The sequence below is a fragment of the Onychomys torridus genome, chromosome 4 (genome assembly GCF_903995425.1).
Source record: "Onychomys torridus chromosome 4, mOncTor1.1, whole genome shotgun sequence".
NCBI classification, from domain to species: Eukaryota; Metazoa; Chordata; class Mammalia; order Rodentia; family Cricetidae; genus Onychomys; species Onychomys torridus.
In genome coordinates this window covers 55840221-55861999 of record NC_050446.1, presented here as the reverse complement: position 1 = coordinate 55861999, position 21779 = coordinate 55840221, and the positions used below count along the sequence as shown (strand labels likewise).

The 21779-nt window shown below is 40.7% G+C and overlaps 1 protein-coding gene across 4 annotated transcripts in view; it reads right to left on the bottom strand.

Moving 5' to 3' along the window:
• The window catches only part of Ube2e3 (ubiquitin conjugating enzyme E2 E3), a 65238-nt gene extending 44194 nt beyond the window's left edge, over nt 1-21044 (bottom strand). Inside the window, exons 1-4 of one of the 4 annotated variants that reach the window (XM_036185309.1) lie at nt 20668-20757; nt 20017-20089; nt 19347-19568; nt 17512-17562 (exon numbers count right to left, since the gene is read on the bottom strand). In XM_036185309.1, coding sequence (XP_036041202.1) covers nt 17512-17562; nt 19347-19540 — 245 coding nt within the window. In that variant the 5' untranslated portion in view covers nt 19541-19568; nt 20017-20089; nt 20668-20757. Of the gene's footprint in view, nt 1-17511; nt 17563-19346; nt 19604-20016; nt 20368-20667 lie in introns of those variants that run through there. The other 3 variants (XM_036185307.1, XM_036185310.1, XM_036185308.1) reach the window with 3 other exon arrangements.
• Nucleotides 21045-21779: the final 735 nt, after the last annotated feature.

Below are 21779 nucleotides of genomic sequence, written 5' to 3'. Positions count from 1 at the left end.
TATAGGAAAGGAAGAAGTCAAACTATTCTCACTTGTAGATGGTATGATCTTATACTTAAAAGACTGCAGAGTCTACTAAAAAAGACTTTATAGAATCTACTAATAAACACAGTAGTTGAAGGATACAGAAATTTAAAAGAACAGCCTGCCATCTATAACATGAACCTGCAAGGAAAAAAACCTCATACACATCAACTCAAAAACAAAAAAACAAAAACAAAAAAAAAAAAAAGAAAAGAAAAAAAGAAAAAGAACCTAAGAATATATGTAGCCAAAGCACACGGCCTCTACAGTGAAAATTTCAAGACATTAAAAAAGAAAAATCAAAGATTATATTAGATGATGGAAAAACTTCTCATACTCCTGGACTGGCAGAATTAATATTGTGAAAATAGCTGTACTACCAAAAAAAGCAAAAAGCAAAAAAAAAAAATCTATAGACTAAATGATACAACCCAAATTCTGATGTCATACTTGACAGGTCTAAAAAACACAATTCAAGAATGTATATGGAAATACACACACACACATACACACACACACACACACACACACACACACACACACTTGACAGGTCTAGAAAACACAATTCAAGAATGTATATGGAAACACACACACACGAGAAAAAAAAAAAAAAAAACCACCACCAACTAAAACAATCCTCAGGATTAAGAACCCAGCTGGAGGTATTTGATCTCAAATTATATCGTGACAAAGATATCCTGGTATTCGTATTGGCATAAAAAAAAATCAGACTAATGAAGCAAGATAGAGGACTTGGCAATAAACAGACAAAGCTATGGTCACCTAATCTTTGACAAAGGTTTAAAAGAACACACTGTCAAAACCACAGCCTGTTCAACAAAAGACACTGACAGAACTGAATGTCCACCATCAGGAGACTCAGAGACCCATACCTTTCACCTTACACAAAAATGAAGTGGAGCTGGTTCAGAGACCTGAATTCAAACCCTAAAAGTACTAGAGGGGGAAAAAAAATGGGATTTCTGGAGGGAAGCAAGAACTTTCCAAGCAGAAATACAATGGCACAGAGACAAGCAAGCCCCACGTCAATGGACAGGACTCCATAAAATTACAGTAATTCTGCACAGCAAGACAAAGAGCTACCATCGGAGTACACAGAGGCAGGCCAGGGTGGGAGAAACCTTCATCAGCTATATTTCAGATAAAGGGCTAACAACCAGAATTTAACAAAAACTCCAAAACTAAAACACCAAGAAGACAAAACCGTGAATCATCAAATGAACTGAGAAAATAAACAGTTCTAAGAAAAAAAATACATAGTAACTACTGTTAAAAGTGTTCAACATTTCCGGTCACCAGGAAACCACTATTTTGAGATGCCACTCACCAGCAGAACAGCTATCATCAAGAAATCTGACAAGAAATGTTGGGGAGCCTGTGGGGAAAGGAACCCTTACTACTTAGAGGACTACAAATTAACAGTCATGGAAATCAGTTTCGAGGTTCCTTAAACAATTAGAAAGAAAACTATCATAGGCTCCAGCAGTCCCTCTGGGGTAGATGTCCTAAGGCTCACTACCCTACCACAGAGGCATCTGCACACCGTGTTTATCCCTGCCCTACTTACAATGGCAAAGAACGGACCAGCCTGGATGTCCATCAACAGATGACTAAATCATGAAAATGTGGCACATACTCAAAATGAAGTTTATTCAGGTGAAAAATAAAAGGCAATCACGAAATTTTCAGGAATTAGGATGGCTTGGAAAGTGCACTTAAGAGAGTGGGACGAAGCGAAGAATGAAAATGCATGTGCACTTCCCTTGCATGTGTAGACCTGGTCTACAATACAAACATATATGTATAAAACAGAAGTAAGTGTGGACATAACCTAAAATTTAGAAAGAAGACCACGAGAGGATGATGAGGAAGGATGGCATGTAGCCAAAAGGACACTAGTTATGAAAGAGGTTATATCGCTTTTTAATTTCTAGTTTCAACTTTAGTTTTGTTCTTTATTTGTGGTGGATATACAAACTCAACGTTCTGAAACAGCAAAAACCATTTTTTGAATTCCATATCGAATCCAACATGGTGAAAGTTTGGTTGCCTATCTTTAGTGACCATCAACACAAAAGGAATTAGACACGACCTGTCAAAGAACACATTTGTAGCACAAACCCACTTAGGACGTGATTGTAAAAATTCTGTTTTAGTGAGAGGTATTATAATCTGAAAATTTCTCCTTTTCTTCTGTTAAAATTATTATCAAAACATTCTATTATAATGTTACTTAATATGTAAACTTTATTTCTCAGTGTAAAGTATGCCTTTGAAAAATTAAAATAGGCGGGGCGGTGGTGGCGCATGCCTTTAATCCCAGCACTCGGGAGGCAGAGCCAGGCGGATCTCCGAGTTCAGGCCAGCCTGGTCTCCAAAGCGAGTTCCAGGAAAGGTGCAAAGCTATACAGAGAAACCCTGTCTCAAAAAACCAAAGAAAAAGAAAAATTAAAAAAAAGATGGCCCAGCAGTTAAGGGAAATTGCTTAACTTCCAGAAGAGCTGGGTTCAATTCCTAGAACCCATATGACAGCTAACAATCATCTGTAATTCCAGTTGCTGAGGATCTGATGCCCTATTCTGTCCTCCGGAGGCACTAGGCAAACATGGTGCACAGACAGACAGACATAAAACACCTATCCACATAAACTAAAATCATAAAGAGAACTCTCTGGAGAGGAGCTGGACTAGACAAGAGAGCATATGGCAAGTGACCCCGGAAGTCCTCGACTTAAAGCCAGGGAAGACAGGACACAGCATGAAGAGCCAGAAGAAAAATAATAAAAACAGTTTCTAAAATAAAAGCAAAGACTGCTTGCTAGTGAGTAACTGACTGCACCTAGCCCTATACACTGTGCTTCTCTAATGCACACATAACAGTGATAAAATTTAGTTTATGAAGATAAGCAACAATAAATAAAACTAAGTCAATACTAATTATGCAATAAACAAACAAATTTTTGAAAAATAAAAAAGCCTAGAGTAGAAAGTCACACTATGTGAAAAGGTAGCTCAACCTGAAGGGTGAAAGCTGGAAGGATTACCAGTTATTTTGTCAACATAGAAAGTATGTTTAAAACTGGGATTAGCTGAGAGGAAGAAGTCTGTACAATCTGAAGGTAATGAAATACTGATGCCCAAATAGACCATGAGCTTTTTAATTATATGAGCCAGTCTGTTCTGAGTTCCTGTGTCTGCAACAATATGATTTCTGATACAAACACGCTATTTTTAAAAGCAACTCACACAAAAACATAGTGCTAAATTTGTCCCATCAACTGCCAGAACACAACTACACACAAATACAAACTTTGATTTGATTAAAATCGTCTGAAGAGTCTGGTTAAATGGCTCACCAGGTAAAGCACATGCTGCAAACTAAGTTCAATCCCTGGAGCCCATGTGCAGGTGGAAGTAGACCACCGATTCCACAAACACCCTGGAGCCAGCTCACATCACACACACACACACACACACACACACACACACACACACACACACACCACAAATGCATAGTTCAAAAACAATTACTTAAAACATTTTCTTTGTAAAACACTCTTTTAGACTTAACACTAGCTTTCACAATGACATTTGACAAGGCCAAGAATAGTATAGCCTTTTCACAGTTATCTTAGTGAGTGTATTGCTGCTATGAAGAGACACCATGACCAAAGCAACTCTTACAAATCAAAGCATTTAACTGGGGGCTTGCTTAGTTTTAGAGGGTTAGTCTGTGGATCATAATGGTGAGAAACATACAGGCATGACACTGAAGCAATAGCTTGGAGTTTTACATCCTTATCCACAGGTAACAGGCAAAGAGAGACAGTCTGGTATGGGCTTTTGAAACCTCAAAGCCCATCCCCCAGTGCACACACACATCCTCTAACACACTTCCTAATCCTTCCCAAACAGTTCCACTAAGTGGGGACCAAACATTCAAACACAAGAGTCTATGGTGACTATTCTCATTCAAATCACAAACAAGACCATGAGGACCAAAATGACTTCCCTTTAAAAAGCAACAAGCTCTAAATATGAGAATACAATAAAAATAAACTCCTGAGTATTACTGATATTGCTGATGTTAAGTTTATTAAGCCCAAGTCATTTAACACAAACGTATGAACAAATGAGGTTTAAAATATTAACATTAATTTTTACAAACACACACACACACACACACACACACACACACACTCACAGTTTCAACTCTTAACTTTAAAAGTGATTCTAAATTATTAAAAGCCAGTAACTTTCAGACTGTAATACAAGGAGTGGGGGAAAGCAGTGTGTTGAACTGAAGTTTATAGTATTAATCATCCTTCATAATCTACCCCAACCCCACATAAACATCCACACACACTCACAATAACACTGTCTGTGGTGGTCTGAATCAGAGTGGCCCCATAAGCTCATATATTTGCATATTTGGACTCCAGTTGATAAAAGTATGAAAAGTATGAGACAAACAGGCTTTAAAACACTTTTAGAATAAGAAAGCTAACAGAAGAAATTAGAAAACTAAAGGCACATTTTCTTTTCACGTAATAGATAAAAATCCTATTAACATAGGATTTCCTGTAAATAAAACTAATAAGTAAAAAGGGGGGGGGGTTTAGCTCAGTGGTAGAGCGCTTGCCTAGCAAGCACAAGGCCCTGGGTTCGATCCTCAGCTACACACACACACACACACACACACACACACAAATAAATAAATAAATCAAAGGGAATCACAAACTGGCACTTGTAGTATGTATGAGTGACTGAGTGTGCAGGAGTGCATAGTAACCCCACAATATTCAAATTAACTAGGAGATTTCAGAATGGAATAGGTGTAAAAAGTGAAATATTGAGGAAATAAAGTATTTTTCATAACAGACTTATATATATACTTATATATATATATACAATTTTTAAAAAAATCACATAAATTCGAGCCTAAGGAGATGGCTCAGAGAATATAGCACCCAAACTGAGAATCGGGAGTTTGGATCCCAGGACCCATATAAAAAAGACAAGAGGCATCGGCAGCCTATCATTCTGTAAAAAGATACAAAGGATCCCCAAACTAGAGAGCTTGAGGTTCAGCTAGAGACACTGCCTCAGTACACAGTCATTAAGACACATAATGTCAACCTCCACAAGTATGTGCACACATGCACACGTACACATAAATGAAATTACATCAATTAATTAATGATAGATCTTACAATAAAAATTATTTTGTATTATCCAAATAATGTTATACAAAATTAGCTTAATACAAGCAATTTTCAAAAGTGGAGAGATGTACCCTCCCCATACTTGACATGTGTGGGGAGGAGGGTGAAAGATACAACATGGAGGAAACCTGATTACCATTTAGTCAGTAGGTTCTGAGGATGGTCAATATCTTCTCAGAAATATAGCATAATCTAGACCCCAATGCTGTCAGAAATACTAAGCACAGGAAAATGTTGCTTGTCTTGAGGATTTAGATAGCAAGAGGATTCAATTCTTGTATAAATTATTCGAAAAGTGAGCCTATCACTTAATCTACAACAGTTTAATTCAAAATTATTAAAAGTGGCTTGAAAGATTGTGTGGTAGTTAAGGCATCTGCTACTGTTACAGAAGCCTATGGTTCAGTTACCAGCACCCAAATGGCAGCACATTTCTGCAACTCTAGTAACAGAGGATCAGGCATGTACATAGTGCAAACACACATGCAGGCAAAGCAACCAAACATATAAAATAAAAATTAACTTGCCGGGCGGTGGTGGCGCACACCTTCAATCCCAGCACTGGGGAGGCAGAGGCAGGTGGATCTCTGTGAATTAGAGGCCAGCTTGGGCTACCAAGTGAGTTCCAGGAAAGGCGCAAAGCTGCACAGAGAAACCCTGTCTCAAAAAAACAAAAACAAAAATTATAAAAAAAATTAAAACAGAGAACCTATTCTAAATGGAGATATTTCTGTTAGTCTATCGCTAAGAGTTAATTATTTCTCCACAAATAACAAGTGGCTAGGACAACATCATGTTTAAAAGCACAGCTTCTGTTAACTTTTCAAAATGATTCCTCTGATTCTAAGTTTTCCTAAGGCAGAGTCATTTAGCCTGATGTGTTTGTTTAAAATGGGGCTGGGGAGGTGGCTCAGTAGATACAGAGCTTCCTGCTCAAGCACAGAGACAGAGTTCATATCCCCACGACTCACCTTAAAGACCACTGTGTATGTGGCTTGAAAACTACCACAGTGCAAAGAGGAAGAGTGTTAGACACCTGAGAGGCTCAGCGGCTATCTACACTATTCAAACAGCAAGCCCAGGTTCAGTTACAGATCCTGTCTCAAACACTAAAGTAGGCTGTTGTTGTGGGTCACAAGGTTCAGAGGTGGCTGAGACTGATGATTAGTGTTCTTCTCCAGTAATGTGTGTAACACCCTCCAGCACCATGAATGCTACCAGTAAGGGAAAAAGCTCCTACTTGGGCATCAGTTTTCTCCATTTTCAATGGTATTAACTGGTATTTCAGCAAAAGGGACTCATGCTCATATTGTGGAGAAGAGGGTAAAAAATATGACCAAAATATATTGTATGAAAAAAATTAAAACTAATGAAATACCATAAAAAAATTAAATTTAAATTACCATCAGCAAGTTAAGAACATTTGCTGCTCTTGTAGAGGACCTAAATTTGGTCCCCAGCACTCTCGTGGGGCAGCTCACAACTGTCTAAACTCCAGTTCCAAAGGACCTTCTTCTGGCCTCTGCTGATAACAACACATCAGTACATGTACATACACATAGACATCTGCACACGTGCAGATAGACGCCTTACACATAAATAAAAATAAACAGTATCTCAAAAAGTTATTTTATTTTTGAGACTAATTACCACATTAAAAAAATAAAAAACAGCAATAAAAAAGATATCCAAGTCAACAATGACCCACACATGCACACACACACAGAGGCCAGCACACCCCCAAACATATGTGCATATATGCATATACACACAGAAAACTTAATAAGTTCTATAAGGAGAATGACAGTGATACCCTAAGGCAGAACAAGTCATTGAGACAACAAATAGGAGCTAATGACTCCAAAAAAGAGAGTAGAAAACTGGCTTATCTGATGAGAAAGGAGGGAAAGCAGACTGCTAAAGAGGGTTTATGTACTTGTCCTGCTTTGACCACATACGTACTTTACACCACTGCTGTGTGATGACTTCTCTTACAGCTGTCGCAAAACACTTGACATAAACAACTTAAGGGGGGATGGGCTCACTTTAGCTCATCATTTCAGGGGATTTCAGTCCATCAGGGCAGACAGCTGTAATTAGGGGAGCATCGCTGTCCTGATGGTGAGAGCATATGACACAGCTCTCTGCAAATGAAAGCAAAATACAGAAAGCAGGACCAGAAGCAGGTCCAGGCTACATATCCTCAAGGACTGGCCCCTAGGGAAACTCCCTGCCAGCTAGTCCCTACCTCCTATAAGTTAAATAACCCACCCAAACAGTTTCACCACCTAGGACCAATTGCTCAAAAGCATAAGTCTATGAGGGAGCTGTTCAGTCAGGTAACATCCAAAAGGCTGTCAATTCCTGAGCATCTCCTGATAGATCATTCTGCCTATGAAGCAGTTTTGCTTTAAAAAGGAAAACAAGAGGGAGACAATGGTTGTCTTCATTAAGGTTTCTATTGCTGCAATGACACACCATGACCAAAAAACAAGTCCAGGAGGAAAGGATAAATTTCACTTACACTTCCCTATCTCTGTTCATCATCAAAGGAAATCAGGACAGGAACTCAAATACAGCAGGAACCAGGAGGCAGGAGCTGATGCAGAGGCCACAGAGGGGTGCTGCTTACTGGTTTCCCCCCCATGGCTTGCGCAGCCTGCTTTCTTACAGAAGTCAGGACCTCCAGCCCAGCAATGGCACCACCCACAATGGGCTGGATACTCCCCCAGCAATTACTAATTAAGAAAGGCCTTACAGCTGGGTCATATGAAGGCATTTTTTTCAATGGAGGCTCCCTCCTTTCAGACAGCTATAGCTTGTGCTAAGTTGGCATGACTAGCCAGCACAATGGGGGAAAAAGGGCAAGGGGGGAGGGTCAGAATATGAATTCAGTTTGTCTCTGATCAAACCTCTTGACCTAACTCCGAAATTTAAAAATACACCGAAGAAATAAAAGATACTAAATTACTTAATAGGAGTCTAAAAGCAAATTACAGATCACAGCAAATTCAGTTCAGTTTCTCTAATAAGTAAGTTGCAAAATGAAAAGATATGGAGAAATTTTGAGCTCAGAAAACATTAAGCTGGGAATTCTCAACCTTCCTAATGTTGTGACCCTTTAATACAGTCCACATGTTGTGGTGACCCCAACCATAAAATTATTTTGTTGTTAGTTCACAACTGTAATTTTTGCTACTGTTACGAATCATAGTGTAAATATCTGATATGCAGGATATCTGATAAGTGACCCCTGTGAAAGGGCCATTCAACACCCTACCCCAAAGGGAGGAGAACCTCCAGAACCACTGCATTCAGGTCTCATCAACCAATCCCGATTTACCTGCTTTATTTGGATTCTGGCTCAAGTTAAGTCTGGGAGAAACCAAGTCATTCACAGCACATTCATGACTTTGAATAATGCCGAAGGAACTATGATCTTGTAGTTAAGAGTTGGCTGCGATATCGATTTTAAAAGGGAGAGATGAACAGTACTGAGATCTGCTTATGTAATATGGTATGGAGTCAAAGGAATGAAGTGTGTAGATGAGACAAGAAGAACATTGCAAGGTGACCACTGCAGCTGGATGAAAACCTCATGGAGAGTTTATAATGATGGTCGGTTTTCTTCTACATATTTGATGTTTTCCGTAAAAGATCATTGAAAAAAATTAAGTCTTCAGCAAGAAGGAAAACTGATTTACAACACATTTCAGGGTTCAAAGAAAAGAACAAAATGAATACAACTCAAAACCATTTTAACAGAAATGCTAATATTAAATGTAAGAAAATTTAACAAAAATGTCTTCTAAATTTTTTCAAAGCATTATATAAAGAAAATGAAGAAAGCCTATTCCATAATCACATGCATGCCTCAAATTGTGTTTGTAGTCCAAGTGGCAGATTTTCCCTCATTGTGATACTAGGCAGACTGCACAAGCAGGTATACCACAAATCCAACAAATAGCTCAATGCCCTAGTATGAAGCAGGAATAAAATCATTAAGCCAATGACTTCCTGCACCCTCTACATTTTGCTGCCACTACTTTTTAAATTGAGACAACTACAGAAATCATCAGAAGCCATAAAAAATATGCAACCACACACTTCTAAGAATCGTTCTCTTGAGGACTCTGAATAAATGGATCCTCGACCTACTAAAATTTAATGTGAAAAAAAAGATACATTTGTAAGAGACCTATACGATTTTAAATAGCAAATCTATCTAGAAATACTCACCTTCAGAAGGGAAATAAATGCTGTTTGTAAGAAGTGAGACATGGATGTAAAGGGAGGATCATCATGATGATTTGTAAGCAAAGGAAAATAAAGAGGTAGCAAAATTCATGCTTCCCTAGGCCTTTCATTCAGCCCAGAAGATGGAGCAACACTCCCAAAAGCAATTTCAGACTAGATATGTCTTTATTTTTCCCCAGACAAACTGGATGTTAAACAGAATGACAAAGTATTATTTTCTCTGGGACAGTGAAGGAGCAAAAAGAAGAGGATAGGAAAACTCTTGGTAAATGACATAACTGGTCAAAATCCCTCCAAACAGGCTGACTAAACCTATGACAATGAGTATTAGAACACTGTGATTCCTTCCGATTCTTTACGAAGTTTTGTTACAAAAAGCCATAAAACTAAAACAATTATTATACACAGTAAAAGCCAAACAAAGGACCAGATCTTTAAAGTTTAGAAACACTAAGCTTAACCATTATTAGTGACAATACTTTTAATCACAACTGAGCATCACAGGTTCCATATATAAGCCTGAGTTGTTTATAGACTCTTATAAACTTCTAAGACGCTAAGAGATAAGACCTCAAAATTGGAATGTAATTTTAAATCAGCATCTAAACAAACTGCAAGGTACAGATTTGAGTGACAAAGCTCTATAAACCTGGCTTGTCACTTTGAGAACATTATATCAATTTTGCTAAAAAAACAGCTCTTAGAAACATATTGGGGGGGATCCCCATAAAATATCTGAGAACAATTTCTGTATAAAATCATGTTTAGGAGAAACAAGTTTAAAAAACAATGACATTATTGAAAACAAAATTATGAGGAATCTAATACAAAGCCAACATCTGTAAAAACCTGGATCTGGCACCAGTATTAGAAGATTTGCATGCATGCTTATGCTGCTATCAGCTTTAAACTTCCCTTAAAATCGTGTGTGCCTGGTAGCTTTCCCCAATAAAGCACACAAATTCTTAACTGCACGGAGCTTTTTATCAAGTCCAAAACAATCCATAAAAATGGACTGCTTTCACAATAACCCAAAGAAAAATGTAGATTTATCATTTGTCCATAAGAAAGGCATACACAAAAGACTACAAAGCAGAAAACAAAAGTTTATTTTTTCCATATGAACACATTCAACTCTTTACCTCTGTGCTTACAAGAGAGAAGAGCAGAGAGCAGGGCAACCCTGGAAATGCTTCCCGGGAACAAAATTCTTCAGAATGACACTTCCCTCCCCCAAAAGAGGAAAGCCAGCACCCCTAAGCTGATGAAAGCAGCTCTCTTTTTCTCCCAACTTAACTACTTGAACCTTACTTGGGGCCAGATTCTAAAACCATACAGTCCAACATTTTGGATACTTTTGTAGAGGTACAAGCCAAAGGAATACACTTACCCTAAACACACACTTAAAGACCCACAAGCTCTCAACACTTTCCATCAGATTTTCAACAGTGTTGTTTGAGAGACAAAAGTAAGAGTTTGCTTACTTCAAACCTGAAGTAAACTGAGACTTATGCCTGATTCTCTCATGTCCATGTACTACAACTCCTAGAGTCCTCCACACTTAGTTTTACTTTTTAAATTTAAACCCAAAGAGATATTCATCCACTTTTTATAATTCAAACAAAACAGTGCATTAGTAAGTTATTGAGCCGAGAAGCAATCTGCAACACCAAGCTGCTTCTCAATTATTCCCTCTTTGCTCTTGGAGAGAATGAACATCATCTACCCACAAGTTTATGTTTTTGTGGCAGTATGTTTTGGTTTCTCATGGAATGCCCATGAACTCCCTCACATTTCTCAGTCCAATTTGTGTCTTATTTCCAAACCAAAGCACTTAAATCTGGCACATGACAGCTTCAATTCTCTCAACTCCACTTGTTCCAAGTGGCAGAGCTACAGGACGGAAGCATGGATCTGAATCTGCAGGGGAAGAGCTTCACAGAAGTGTCCCTGAACCCGAACCGATGTCTCCTGAAGAGGCGCACCTTTATATGCTGAGCCAGTAACCCCTGGAAGCCTCTCTGTAACCACAGCACAGCTACTAGAATTCGGTTTCTTTTCCAGCCTAATTGCACTTAAATGCTTCAAGACAATACATATTTGAAAACGGCTCATCTTGTATGTGTTAAAGGACATCTTTTCTGTGTAATTTTTGTACACTAGAATGAATAGAAAAATTAAGAAAGTATTTTGAAAGGAAAGTGGAAAAATAATCCAATATATACAGAACTTTAAAAAAGAAACAGACACTAACAATTTCACTTTAAGAGTAAAGAACTCTAAACCAACAATCTAATTTTTTTTCCTGGTAAACACACGTGACTTAAAAACAAAAAACAAAACAAAAAACAAAAAACAAAAAAAAAAAGCACTGATCCAAAACTAACAACCAAGAAACTGGAATCTGCTTCTCAAGAACAGGTGAAAGAGAAGCAAAGAGAGACTGCAAAACCTTTCACTGCTGGGGGCTGTGACCACCACTGTAAGAGCAGAGGCTGGACCAGGCTGCATGGTTGACACAAAATAATTTGGTAGCAAAACCAATTATGAGCTAATTTTAAATGACTTATTGTTTCTACACATTCCACTTTGTATGAATATTCACAATGTCTTTAGTGTAGAAATATTCATATTGTGATTACGGAATGTTGTAGCAAATATACATAACACACAATGATCATATAATTTAACCTTTCCAAAACCTGACAGTTCCTGTATCCTGAAACATACCTGGACTCAAAAGTTTGAAATAAAGGAATCTGAAACTGAGGCAATAGTATGGCAGCCTGGCAGGCTAGTATTTTAATAATGAAAATCAAAAGCAGATGAAGAGCATGGCTTTCTTACTAGTGTGTAATTCAGTTAGTTTAAAACTGAACTTTGATGATTCATCAATGGTATTTTTTTTTTTCCTGTTTTGGTTTGTGGTACTGAGAATTAAATTTAGGGCCTCACACATGCTAAGCAAGCACTCTACCACTGACCCCTTATCTCTGACCCCTGCATACTTCTCCATTATATTTCCTTAATAGTCCTTAGAACACCATAGAATCAGGCGAAAGCATACCATGCCAATGGAACTATTACCAGTTATGAGACCTAAAAGAAACACTGCTGAAAGCATTTCTGAGTTAAAAAGCTGTAATTTAGCAGGTACTCATAGTACCAATTCCTATAGCTTCATACTTCATAATATAAGACACACGTGAACTCTAATAGAGGACTGGCAAGAGATGGGACTTGTTAGGAGAGAAGCACAGGTGAATGCATAAAAGCTGACATCACCAGGAAAATAGTCAAAAGCAAACTATCCACTGATCTAAGAGGCAGGCAGAGGACAGGATCAAGTGTCTACAATGTTCCTCCCAGCCTTACTGATGCTTTTGTTCTGATAATTCTTTGGGGTAGAGGAGTTCTCTTATGTTTCACAGGGGATACAGCAGCATCTCTGACTTCTACCCGCTAAATCTAGTGGCCTCCTTTTCCAATTCTCAAGAACAGTGATATCTCTGGGCATTGGCAATTATCCCCAAGATGAGTGATAGGCGTACTGCCCCAGTACAAAACCACTGATCAAGAAGAAAAGTTAAAAAAAATTAATACAGTTCATCCTCTAGTATCTAGGCATCCAGTAAAATGGCCAAACATACTTCCCTGTTGAAAGACATGGGAAGAAGGACAATAATCATATTCTATTCTCTAAACCTGTGCCTGGTTTTCAGTTTTTCTCTCATATTTGTAAAAAGCAAAAGGTCAAGTTCTGCCTTCTCAACAATCTGAACATCCAAGCAAATCACAGCATCATATTCAAGCTGAGAATAAGGAATAAGGTATCAAACAGTTGCACATAGAGAACATAATTTGTAGCATATAACTTTTAAAAAGTACTTATTGTTCCCACACATTTTCTGACATCATGTGAACTGAGTGTTAACAGATCCTAATAAAACTATGACCTTTGAGGGGTACTGTTTTCAGTTACTTCTCGAGGGGGGGTAGGGAGGAATGTCTTTAGTCTTACTACAGTCTCAAGTTCTTCTCCTACATTGATTTATATACAAAAAGTAAGATTACTGTGAAAATAAACTTCTTATAATCAAATAAAAATAGTAACTTAGAATTATATTAGAAATATCATCACAACTGAAATAAGGACAAACATACAAAATAAGCATTTTCCTGGAATTTCACAATATTTAGAACTGAGAAAAGAGAAGGCTAAAAGTACAGCAGAAGCTAATATCAGAATGGGACATTCTGATAAGAAGCAGAGCAAGGGTCTGAAGCCAGACAGTCTTATTTCTACACTAGGACTTTCCAAACCTTAGCAAACTCATCTTCCAGTCTTGTTACATTTCAGGTTCTAATTCCACACTCTGGGAGAGGATGGAGCAGGGCAAAGGGAGAGAGGCACAACACTGTACTTCCCACAATTCCACCTGGGATGCAGACTACAGGTCACCCTGTCTATAGCAAGGGTCTGATATACCATAAAAAGCAGTTTCAGCAACACCAAAAAAACGGCAGAAGAAAATCCCCAATTGAGCTTATGAACAAGAAGCAGTTACCAGATTCTCACTTAGAACACAGGCTTCCAGGTTTATGTTTCTTCAGGGGTAAGCACCAACATTTGTAAGCACCTGATTTTAGGTTTTATCTGAAATATATCATTATAAGCTTAAAACTCTAATATCTCCCCCAAATAAAGCATTTCACACATCCAAAAACTATCTACCAATACCCTAAATGTCTGCATCGTAACAGATTCAATCTAAGAACATTAAAGAGTATTTTAGAAGCATGCATTTGTACTTGTTTCTACAATACAGAGAAACTGGGGACTAAGTCAGAAACAGCACCTTTCTAAACAAGCACTCTCTACCAAGTGGTGCCTGTAAGATGAGGTCACCCTGTCAGCTGTCACTCCATGGTCATGTCAGCAGATTTCTCTGAAAGCAGAGCAATGCCCACACAATTTTCTTTAGACTTTACTAGCATATCAATTATTTATAGCTTAATCTGAGGCCTGGATGGCAAGACTATAAATTTAAACCAATAAATAAACACTGCATCTGCGGTGGCTAATCTTCATGAGCAACCTACTGCATTTGAAATCTCCTAGGAGATGGTCCTCTGGGCATACCTGGAGGGTGTTTCCAAAGAGACTTAACTGAGAAGGGAGTCCTATCCTGCCTGTGGGCAGCAGCACCTCATAATTCCAGAAATGAAATATAGTCAAATCACTGGAGATAACATCTTTATCAAAGTTTTTAGTACCAGAAAAAAGAGAAAAAAATCTACCAAACTACAGTGAATCTTACTTAAGGGCACACAATTTAACAACCAATTCAATACCTGATCACTCCGGATGATTAGACCTAAGGTAAGAATGCTAATCAAAAGAAGAAACTTAAGAAAATTCTTCCTGGTCTGAGTAATTTGGCTTTATTTCTGAATTTTCCTGGATTTTTCAACCTTTTTGCTGAGATACACAGCTATACTTTACATTTCTGCCCCAAGGAAGAATTGAATCTGTCATACTTTGACAAGCTTGTAAAAAATAAAATTCACATCCAAAACCATAACGGTATTCTGATTAAATAACTATACACCAAAAAGTCAAAAGTGTACACAAAAAGTCAAAAACATTGGGTTTTTTTACATTTCAGACAATATAAACCCACTTATCTTAAATGTACTTATGAATATAGAATTTCATTTTTAATGGTAGCCTAAATAAAGATTAAATTTAAAGTATACAATCTCCACAGCCTTACAATAAACATTTTAAACACTTATGAATGTAAAGAACACTGTGGTGTTCCTTCCCAGATCTGATATGAAGGCAGAAAAAATACAATGCAAATTTAGGGCTTCTCTGTCAAAATTCTATACTTCCTGAACTAACTAAACACTCAATCTACAAAGTTCTTCCCTAGATAAGGAGTAGACCTTTCACACAGAATTAGACATGCCCAAGATTCTGTTCTTTTTACATGTAAGACATATAAGAGAAAAAAAGCTTGATTTTAAAGTGCCAGGAAACAATTTACAATGCCCACTTTTTTTTCTAATTACTTATGCAGCTTCAAAGAAATACAGATGCTAAAGAAATAGAGAACTGAAAAACGTCATCTGTAATAGTTGACAGTTATCAAATGTAGCAAGGGCAAACAGGCAAACAGCTGTGCACAAGCATGCTCTAAGTCTCACTAGCCCACTAGTCTAACAGCCAAATGCTAAGCACTAGCTTAGAGACCAGTACAGAGGAAAAACTCAAAACAAATCAAACTCTCTCCCCATAGAATGCATCTATTTCCCCTAAAATAATTCTCAGTGACCTTGTGGAAACATTCCAGGGTTTAATGTAAAAGATGGTTCCTTCACCACTGCCACACTGCTCTGAGGGCAAATCAACACATGTCTACCACATTCCATAGATTATTCTTGTCCTCTGGATTGTGCTATTTGCAGAAAAGTCAACCACCTTTTAAAATATTTGATCCTACATGCAACTTTTAAATACCTGATCTTTTTGTACTGATCTTTACGTCTCTTCTAATGGGAAAAACAAGTATACATATTGAAAATTAAATGATTCAGAGAGCAAACTTAATTTGACCTTCTTAAATGAACACAGATTAGATACACCATTTGGGAGGCTGCACAGATACTTCAATTTATTTTTAAAGCAGCAAAAATATGACATTACTCACTCATAATAACTTGTAAATTTCCTAGTAACTAAACTAAATGGGGAAAAGTGAAAATAATTTTAATAATATTTATTAAACATGATCACAATATTATCACTTCAACATATAACAGCAAAATTTTATGCTCTGCTAAGCTTTAAAAGCCAGTGCATATGTCACACTATTAACATGTCATTTTGAACTAGTAGCTACTGTATTAGATAGCATGCCTCCTACATTAATACTTTGATTGGACACACCTACTTTTAATAAGTGAAACTATTAATTCACTGGAAAATTTAGAATCAGATCATCTTATCAACAGATCTAATTAATGTATACAGTAAGAGGTTAATTATTACATTTGTGTCTATAGCTAACTTCAGAAATGTGTCTGATCAACACAAGCAAACAGAATTATGTAGCAGAAACAGATTAAATGAAAGCGTTTTCCTACCAAACTATAACATGGCCACAACTGCACCAGACACTCTCAAGCATAAGCATCTATCTCTATGAAAATTACTTCAATTTATCTCTAAATTTGATACATTCCATAAGCCATATAATCACTGTTCAAAATTAAAAGTATAGTGTATAAGATGAAATGGAAAAAACTGAGAAAAAAAATGTCACTGGCTACTTTTGATGCATCTTAACATTATTAAACACAACAATCTTAAATTATTCTACCTAGGTTCCAGTGAAATTCTTTCCACAATTATAGTTTACTTTCTACTTACAAGAACTTTAGAGTAATTAGGACAATTGCTTAAAATATAAATAATTCCAACAATGCACCCTCCGGAAAACAACCACTGAAACTATTAGTTTAGCACCTAAAATTTTCCCTTAAGGCGAGTGACTAAGAAATCCAGCAGAAACGACTACACTCTTGTTTACTGCTGCACTTAAATTTTCTAACACTGCATTCAACAATTTCTAAACTGGAAGGTCAGTTCAGACTGCACACAAACAGTTCTTTAAAGCTGAAAATTTTAGAAATCACTGAAACACAGTTGTGAACAAAAATGCTCTACAGACATACAAGCAAAACCAACACCATCCACACTAATTTCAGAAGCCAAAAGCCTGTGTTCGAAAGTTCACGATGGATGCATGCTAGAGACTATCTCCTCTCCCATTTTCATTTAATTAATTTTCAGTTTAGTGCACTTCAAAAGAGGAAACAAATGAAGCCAGCTCCTTCGGCTGCACATCTATGCAAGCAAGACCATGCATTTCTCAGTATTTCTCCACAACTCGGAACGCAAACAAACTGTTTCTTACCTGCAGTTAGGAGGAGGATCAAGGGTGATTTCAGCTAGCTCCTTCTGAATTCTGTCAGTGAAAATGAGAACAAACAAAAGGGCTCTGAGGCAGTCCACAGAATAACCGGGGAATCACACTGCCCTCTACCACCATGCAGTTAAATGCAAGGCTGGCTTTGCCTTCAGTAATGCTAACATGGCTGCTTCCTCTTTGTTCTCAGAGGCATAACCCAAATCCCTGAGCAGAAACTTTGCAGCTCTTTTTCTCACGTGCTCCTGTAAATAAGTGTGTCACTCACACCTGATTTGGGAAGTAGTCCTTTCTGACTACTAAGAGAAGGATATATCATCTATGAAAACACACTTTTTACCAAGGAAATTCGCTTTTCAAGCTTATATGCAAATGAGACAAAAAGGGAGGAGGGAAAACACCGAAGAATTTGACAATGATTTCAAGTCACTTTTTACTGAGCTAAAAATTAACAGGCTGCTGCTACAAGAGCACATTAGCAGTTTTTGGCAACATTTTTTTTTAATCTGTCAGAAAAGTTTAAAATTTATAAACATCTTTGCCAATGAGAAATTTCAAATTGGCACTCACATTAACTAGGACTGTCGTCTCTGATTTTTAGAGATACCTTTAAAGTTCTACAAATTTGCAGCAGGGAAGAAGATAAATATATAAGCTCAAGTTATAGGCAAAAGATAACACTGATCTTCTTCAAAATGAGGATGTTTTCCAAACTTCAGACATGTTTAATATGTCCCTCCACAAGATTACAACTGGGCACTATAGATTATTTCAAAGACTGTTCCTAGTCAATAAAATATTCTAAAGCTGTTAGCATTTGATTAGTGGCTAAAACCCACATAAAGAGTTTGAATCACAATAAGAATGTAATATCTGATCAGTTCTTACATTTTTCTTCCTTCATTTATGACCAATTAAAAAAAAAAAAAAATCAACAAAACACCTGTCCTGGGTCATGTTGTGAGCACATTTTATTTTTAATTGCTTGTTTTTCTAGAAATTCCAACACTACTTCCACTCACAGTCCCTCTGGCAGAATTTTTTTCTGTCATCTCAGAATATAAAAGTCAACAGAAAACTGATCTGTAACGTCGACTCAGTGATGCTTCCCCTGCACTGAGTTAACCTGTCAAACATACCCCCAAGTTTGAGGAGTGAAGAGGAGGAAGGACAGTGACGTTTGCCGTCACCGGATGGCATCTGAAACTGGAATTGGCTACTTACTCTTCAGTTGTATTTGCCCTCACCAGGAGGAGGGATACAATAATTTACGTAACCACAGTTACACCTGTGCCACTAGACTTAAGAGTCTTGTTCCTTCAAACAACGGGGGCCAATTTAAAGCACCCCGTTAAGACCTGCTTTTTCCAATATGACCGAACCTAGTGTGCACCAATTTCCTAGTAAATATGATCATTTCTGACCATTCAGTTTTATGGAGCGAGGCACTGGCTGATCTCTAGAATGGTCCATTTCACTCAAGCATGACTCACAAAAGGAAACATCTCCAATGTACCATCTAATTTGGGTTCACCAAATTCTCCTTGCCAGCTCCTTCATCGGTCAGATCCAGTCTCAGCTCTGCTGGAGACACCTCCTCCAGTGACCGTAGTACAGAACAAAGTCCACTTGGCTTTCAAGTCAACAGTTGTAGTAGGAAGGTTGCTGATCGACCACATACAGAATGACAGCCCATTCAAGTTCAAATTCATCTGATGGAGAAGTATTTCTGAACTACTGCCACTGCTGTTTAACCAACAAAACCACCACCGGGCAGGACACAAGGCAACCTGACAACCTGAGTCCCGCCTCGTGGACATTACCTTTTAGCACTAGTGGATAGCTTAGCAGTCGTTTTGCTAGAAAGTTTGGTGTTTTTCTTCTGCTGGGTGGCAGAGGGTTTTCTTTCTTCCTGTTCCTCAGGCTCTGGAGCTGCAGGGTCTCGCTGGTCCGCATCTGAACTGCCACTGCTGGTGCTGGGGCTCTCATCATCCGACCTTTGCCTATCACTGGACATCCTGGTGAAGTTATCTCTGGCAGAACTTCTAAGGAGCGAAGGGGTCGTAGAGAAATGTTCAATCTCAAAAAGAATAATAATAATAATCATCACCCAACAGCATGCTCTTCTCTCAGTAAGCGCCGACGGGAGCATTTCATTGGAAAGATTCGAAAGTCCCCATACTTAGGGCGCAGCAAGGTTGCAGGGAGGCTGATGTGTCTTACAACACAGGCGTTGAGAGATTTACCAAACTCCAGTTAGAAAACCCACTCACATTTCTCCCCCATCCCTTAGACCATCTATCAATTGTCTACTTTCTCAGAAGGCGTGAAACAGATTTGCCAGGGAACTTGGGCAACGGGCATCAATAACATATGACAACTGTAAATAACAGATCTCGCTGAGAATGTTCAGAAGTCACTAATATCGTCTCAATATTTACAGGCTGACACCGGTCTGAGCCACCAAATCCTCCTTCCCAGAGGGAAACATACCCTGTTAGTCGCCCATATGCTTATTTACGGTGGCGGGTCCTCCCGTGCGCACCGAAAGCCTTGGAACACGGCACTCAAATTAAAAAAAAATAAAAATAAAAATCAACTGGCAGCCGCCCCACAGCCGTCCCCGCGGCCAGCGGCGAGGATTCACCCGGCCAAGCCGGAGCTGCCACCCGGGGAAGGGCAGGATCCCAACAGCACCTTCTGCAAAGCTCCCGGTGCCACCGACGTTCCCCGCTCGATGCCTCCCTCACCGACCGACATTTTGTCCAAAATAAAAAAAATAAAAATAAAAAAAAAAAAATCCGCAAAGCGGCCAAAAGCCCGAGGGCAAAACAAACAAACAAACAAAAGCCCTCCCCCACCCCCCACCCCCAGAAGTGCAACAAATTGGCGCGGCCCGCCCCGGGGCGAGCGCCGGGACCACGCAGCTCCGCGGTCCTTTGTGGGGAGGGCCGCGCAGGGGGACCGCGCCACTGCGCCCGCCCGCTCGCCCGCCCGCCCGCCGGGGGATGCGGGAGCCGCCGGCCCGCGCCGCCGACGGACGAGCGCGGCGGACTGAGGAGCGCGGCGCCCGGCCGGCGCGAACAAAGCTGCCGCCCCCGCCCCCGCCGCCCCCCACGCGGGCCCCGGCCCCGCCGCCCTTACCTCGGCCGCCCGCCCGGCCCGCTCGTGCGCCGCTACGCTGTGGGGGAGGGAGAGCGCCGAGGAGCCTTCCTTGAGGAAATGGAGGCAGCTGAACCGGGTGGGGGGGGGGAGAGACCCGAGCGGGGGGGGCGGGAAAAAAAAAAAAAGCCGCCGCCGAGGCTCCGGCCCGGGAGTGTGGAACATCGAAAGTCGCAGGCGGCCGTGCAGTGCCGCGCTGCGGCCGGAGGGTGGCGCCGCCCCGCGCTCCGGGGAGCCACGGTGGGGTGGGCGCTCTCCGCCGCCCGCCGAGCTCGGCAGGGACGCGGGAGCCCCCCGCGCGCTCAGCCGCCCCGCCGCCCCGGCTCGGCTCGGCTCGGCTCCTCCCGGCCGCGCAGTCAGCAAGTTCCGAGAGAGCGGGCGGGCGGGCGGGCGGGGGAGGGGCGGGCGCGGCGGCGGCGGCGGCGGCGGCGGCGCGCGTGCTCGCCGCCGGCTTGGCGGAGGAGGGAGGGGAGGGGGGGAAGAGGAGCGAGCTGCTCGTGCGCGCCCCCGCGCGCGCGCGTCCCCGCCGCGCCTCCTTTCCACCCGGCGGGGGGGGGGGGGGGGGGGGGGGGGGAGAGGGGGGGTTGCGTGTGTGCAGATGCGCACGCGCCCGCCCGCCCGCGCGCGGCCGGGACAAAGAGCGCGGCGGGGACCGGCGGGCTGGCCCCAGCGCCCTTGGCCGCCGAGCTGGTAGAGGAGGCGGAGGAGGAGGAGGAGGCGGGGACGCGGTCTCGCGGGGCCGCGAGTGGCTTCCGGCCTGGGCCCGCCTCCGGGGGAGGGGGGGGAATGGGGTGGAGTGGGGTGGGTTGTTGGGGGGGGGGGGGGGGGGGGGTGTCAACGCTGCCCATTGGACTACCCGCCTCTGAAGCTTAGGGCCCTGGGGCTTCCCTGGTGCCCCGAGAGGCAACCCAATGAATGGTGTTATGGAGGAGGCCAGGCACCCAGGCACAGGAGAGCTGCTGCTGGCCCCTCGGCGAGCTGAAGGAAGAGGCAAGGTGAAGCCCTGGGCTCCAGAGGGATTTTTGCGACCCGGGGACCGACCTCAGCTCCTCTGTGGCTCCCGTTCTGCAGTGTCCCTGCCCAAGGGGACTGCC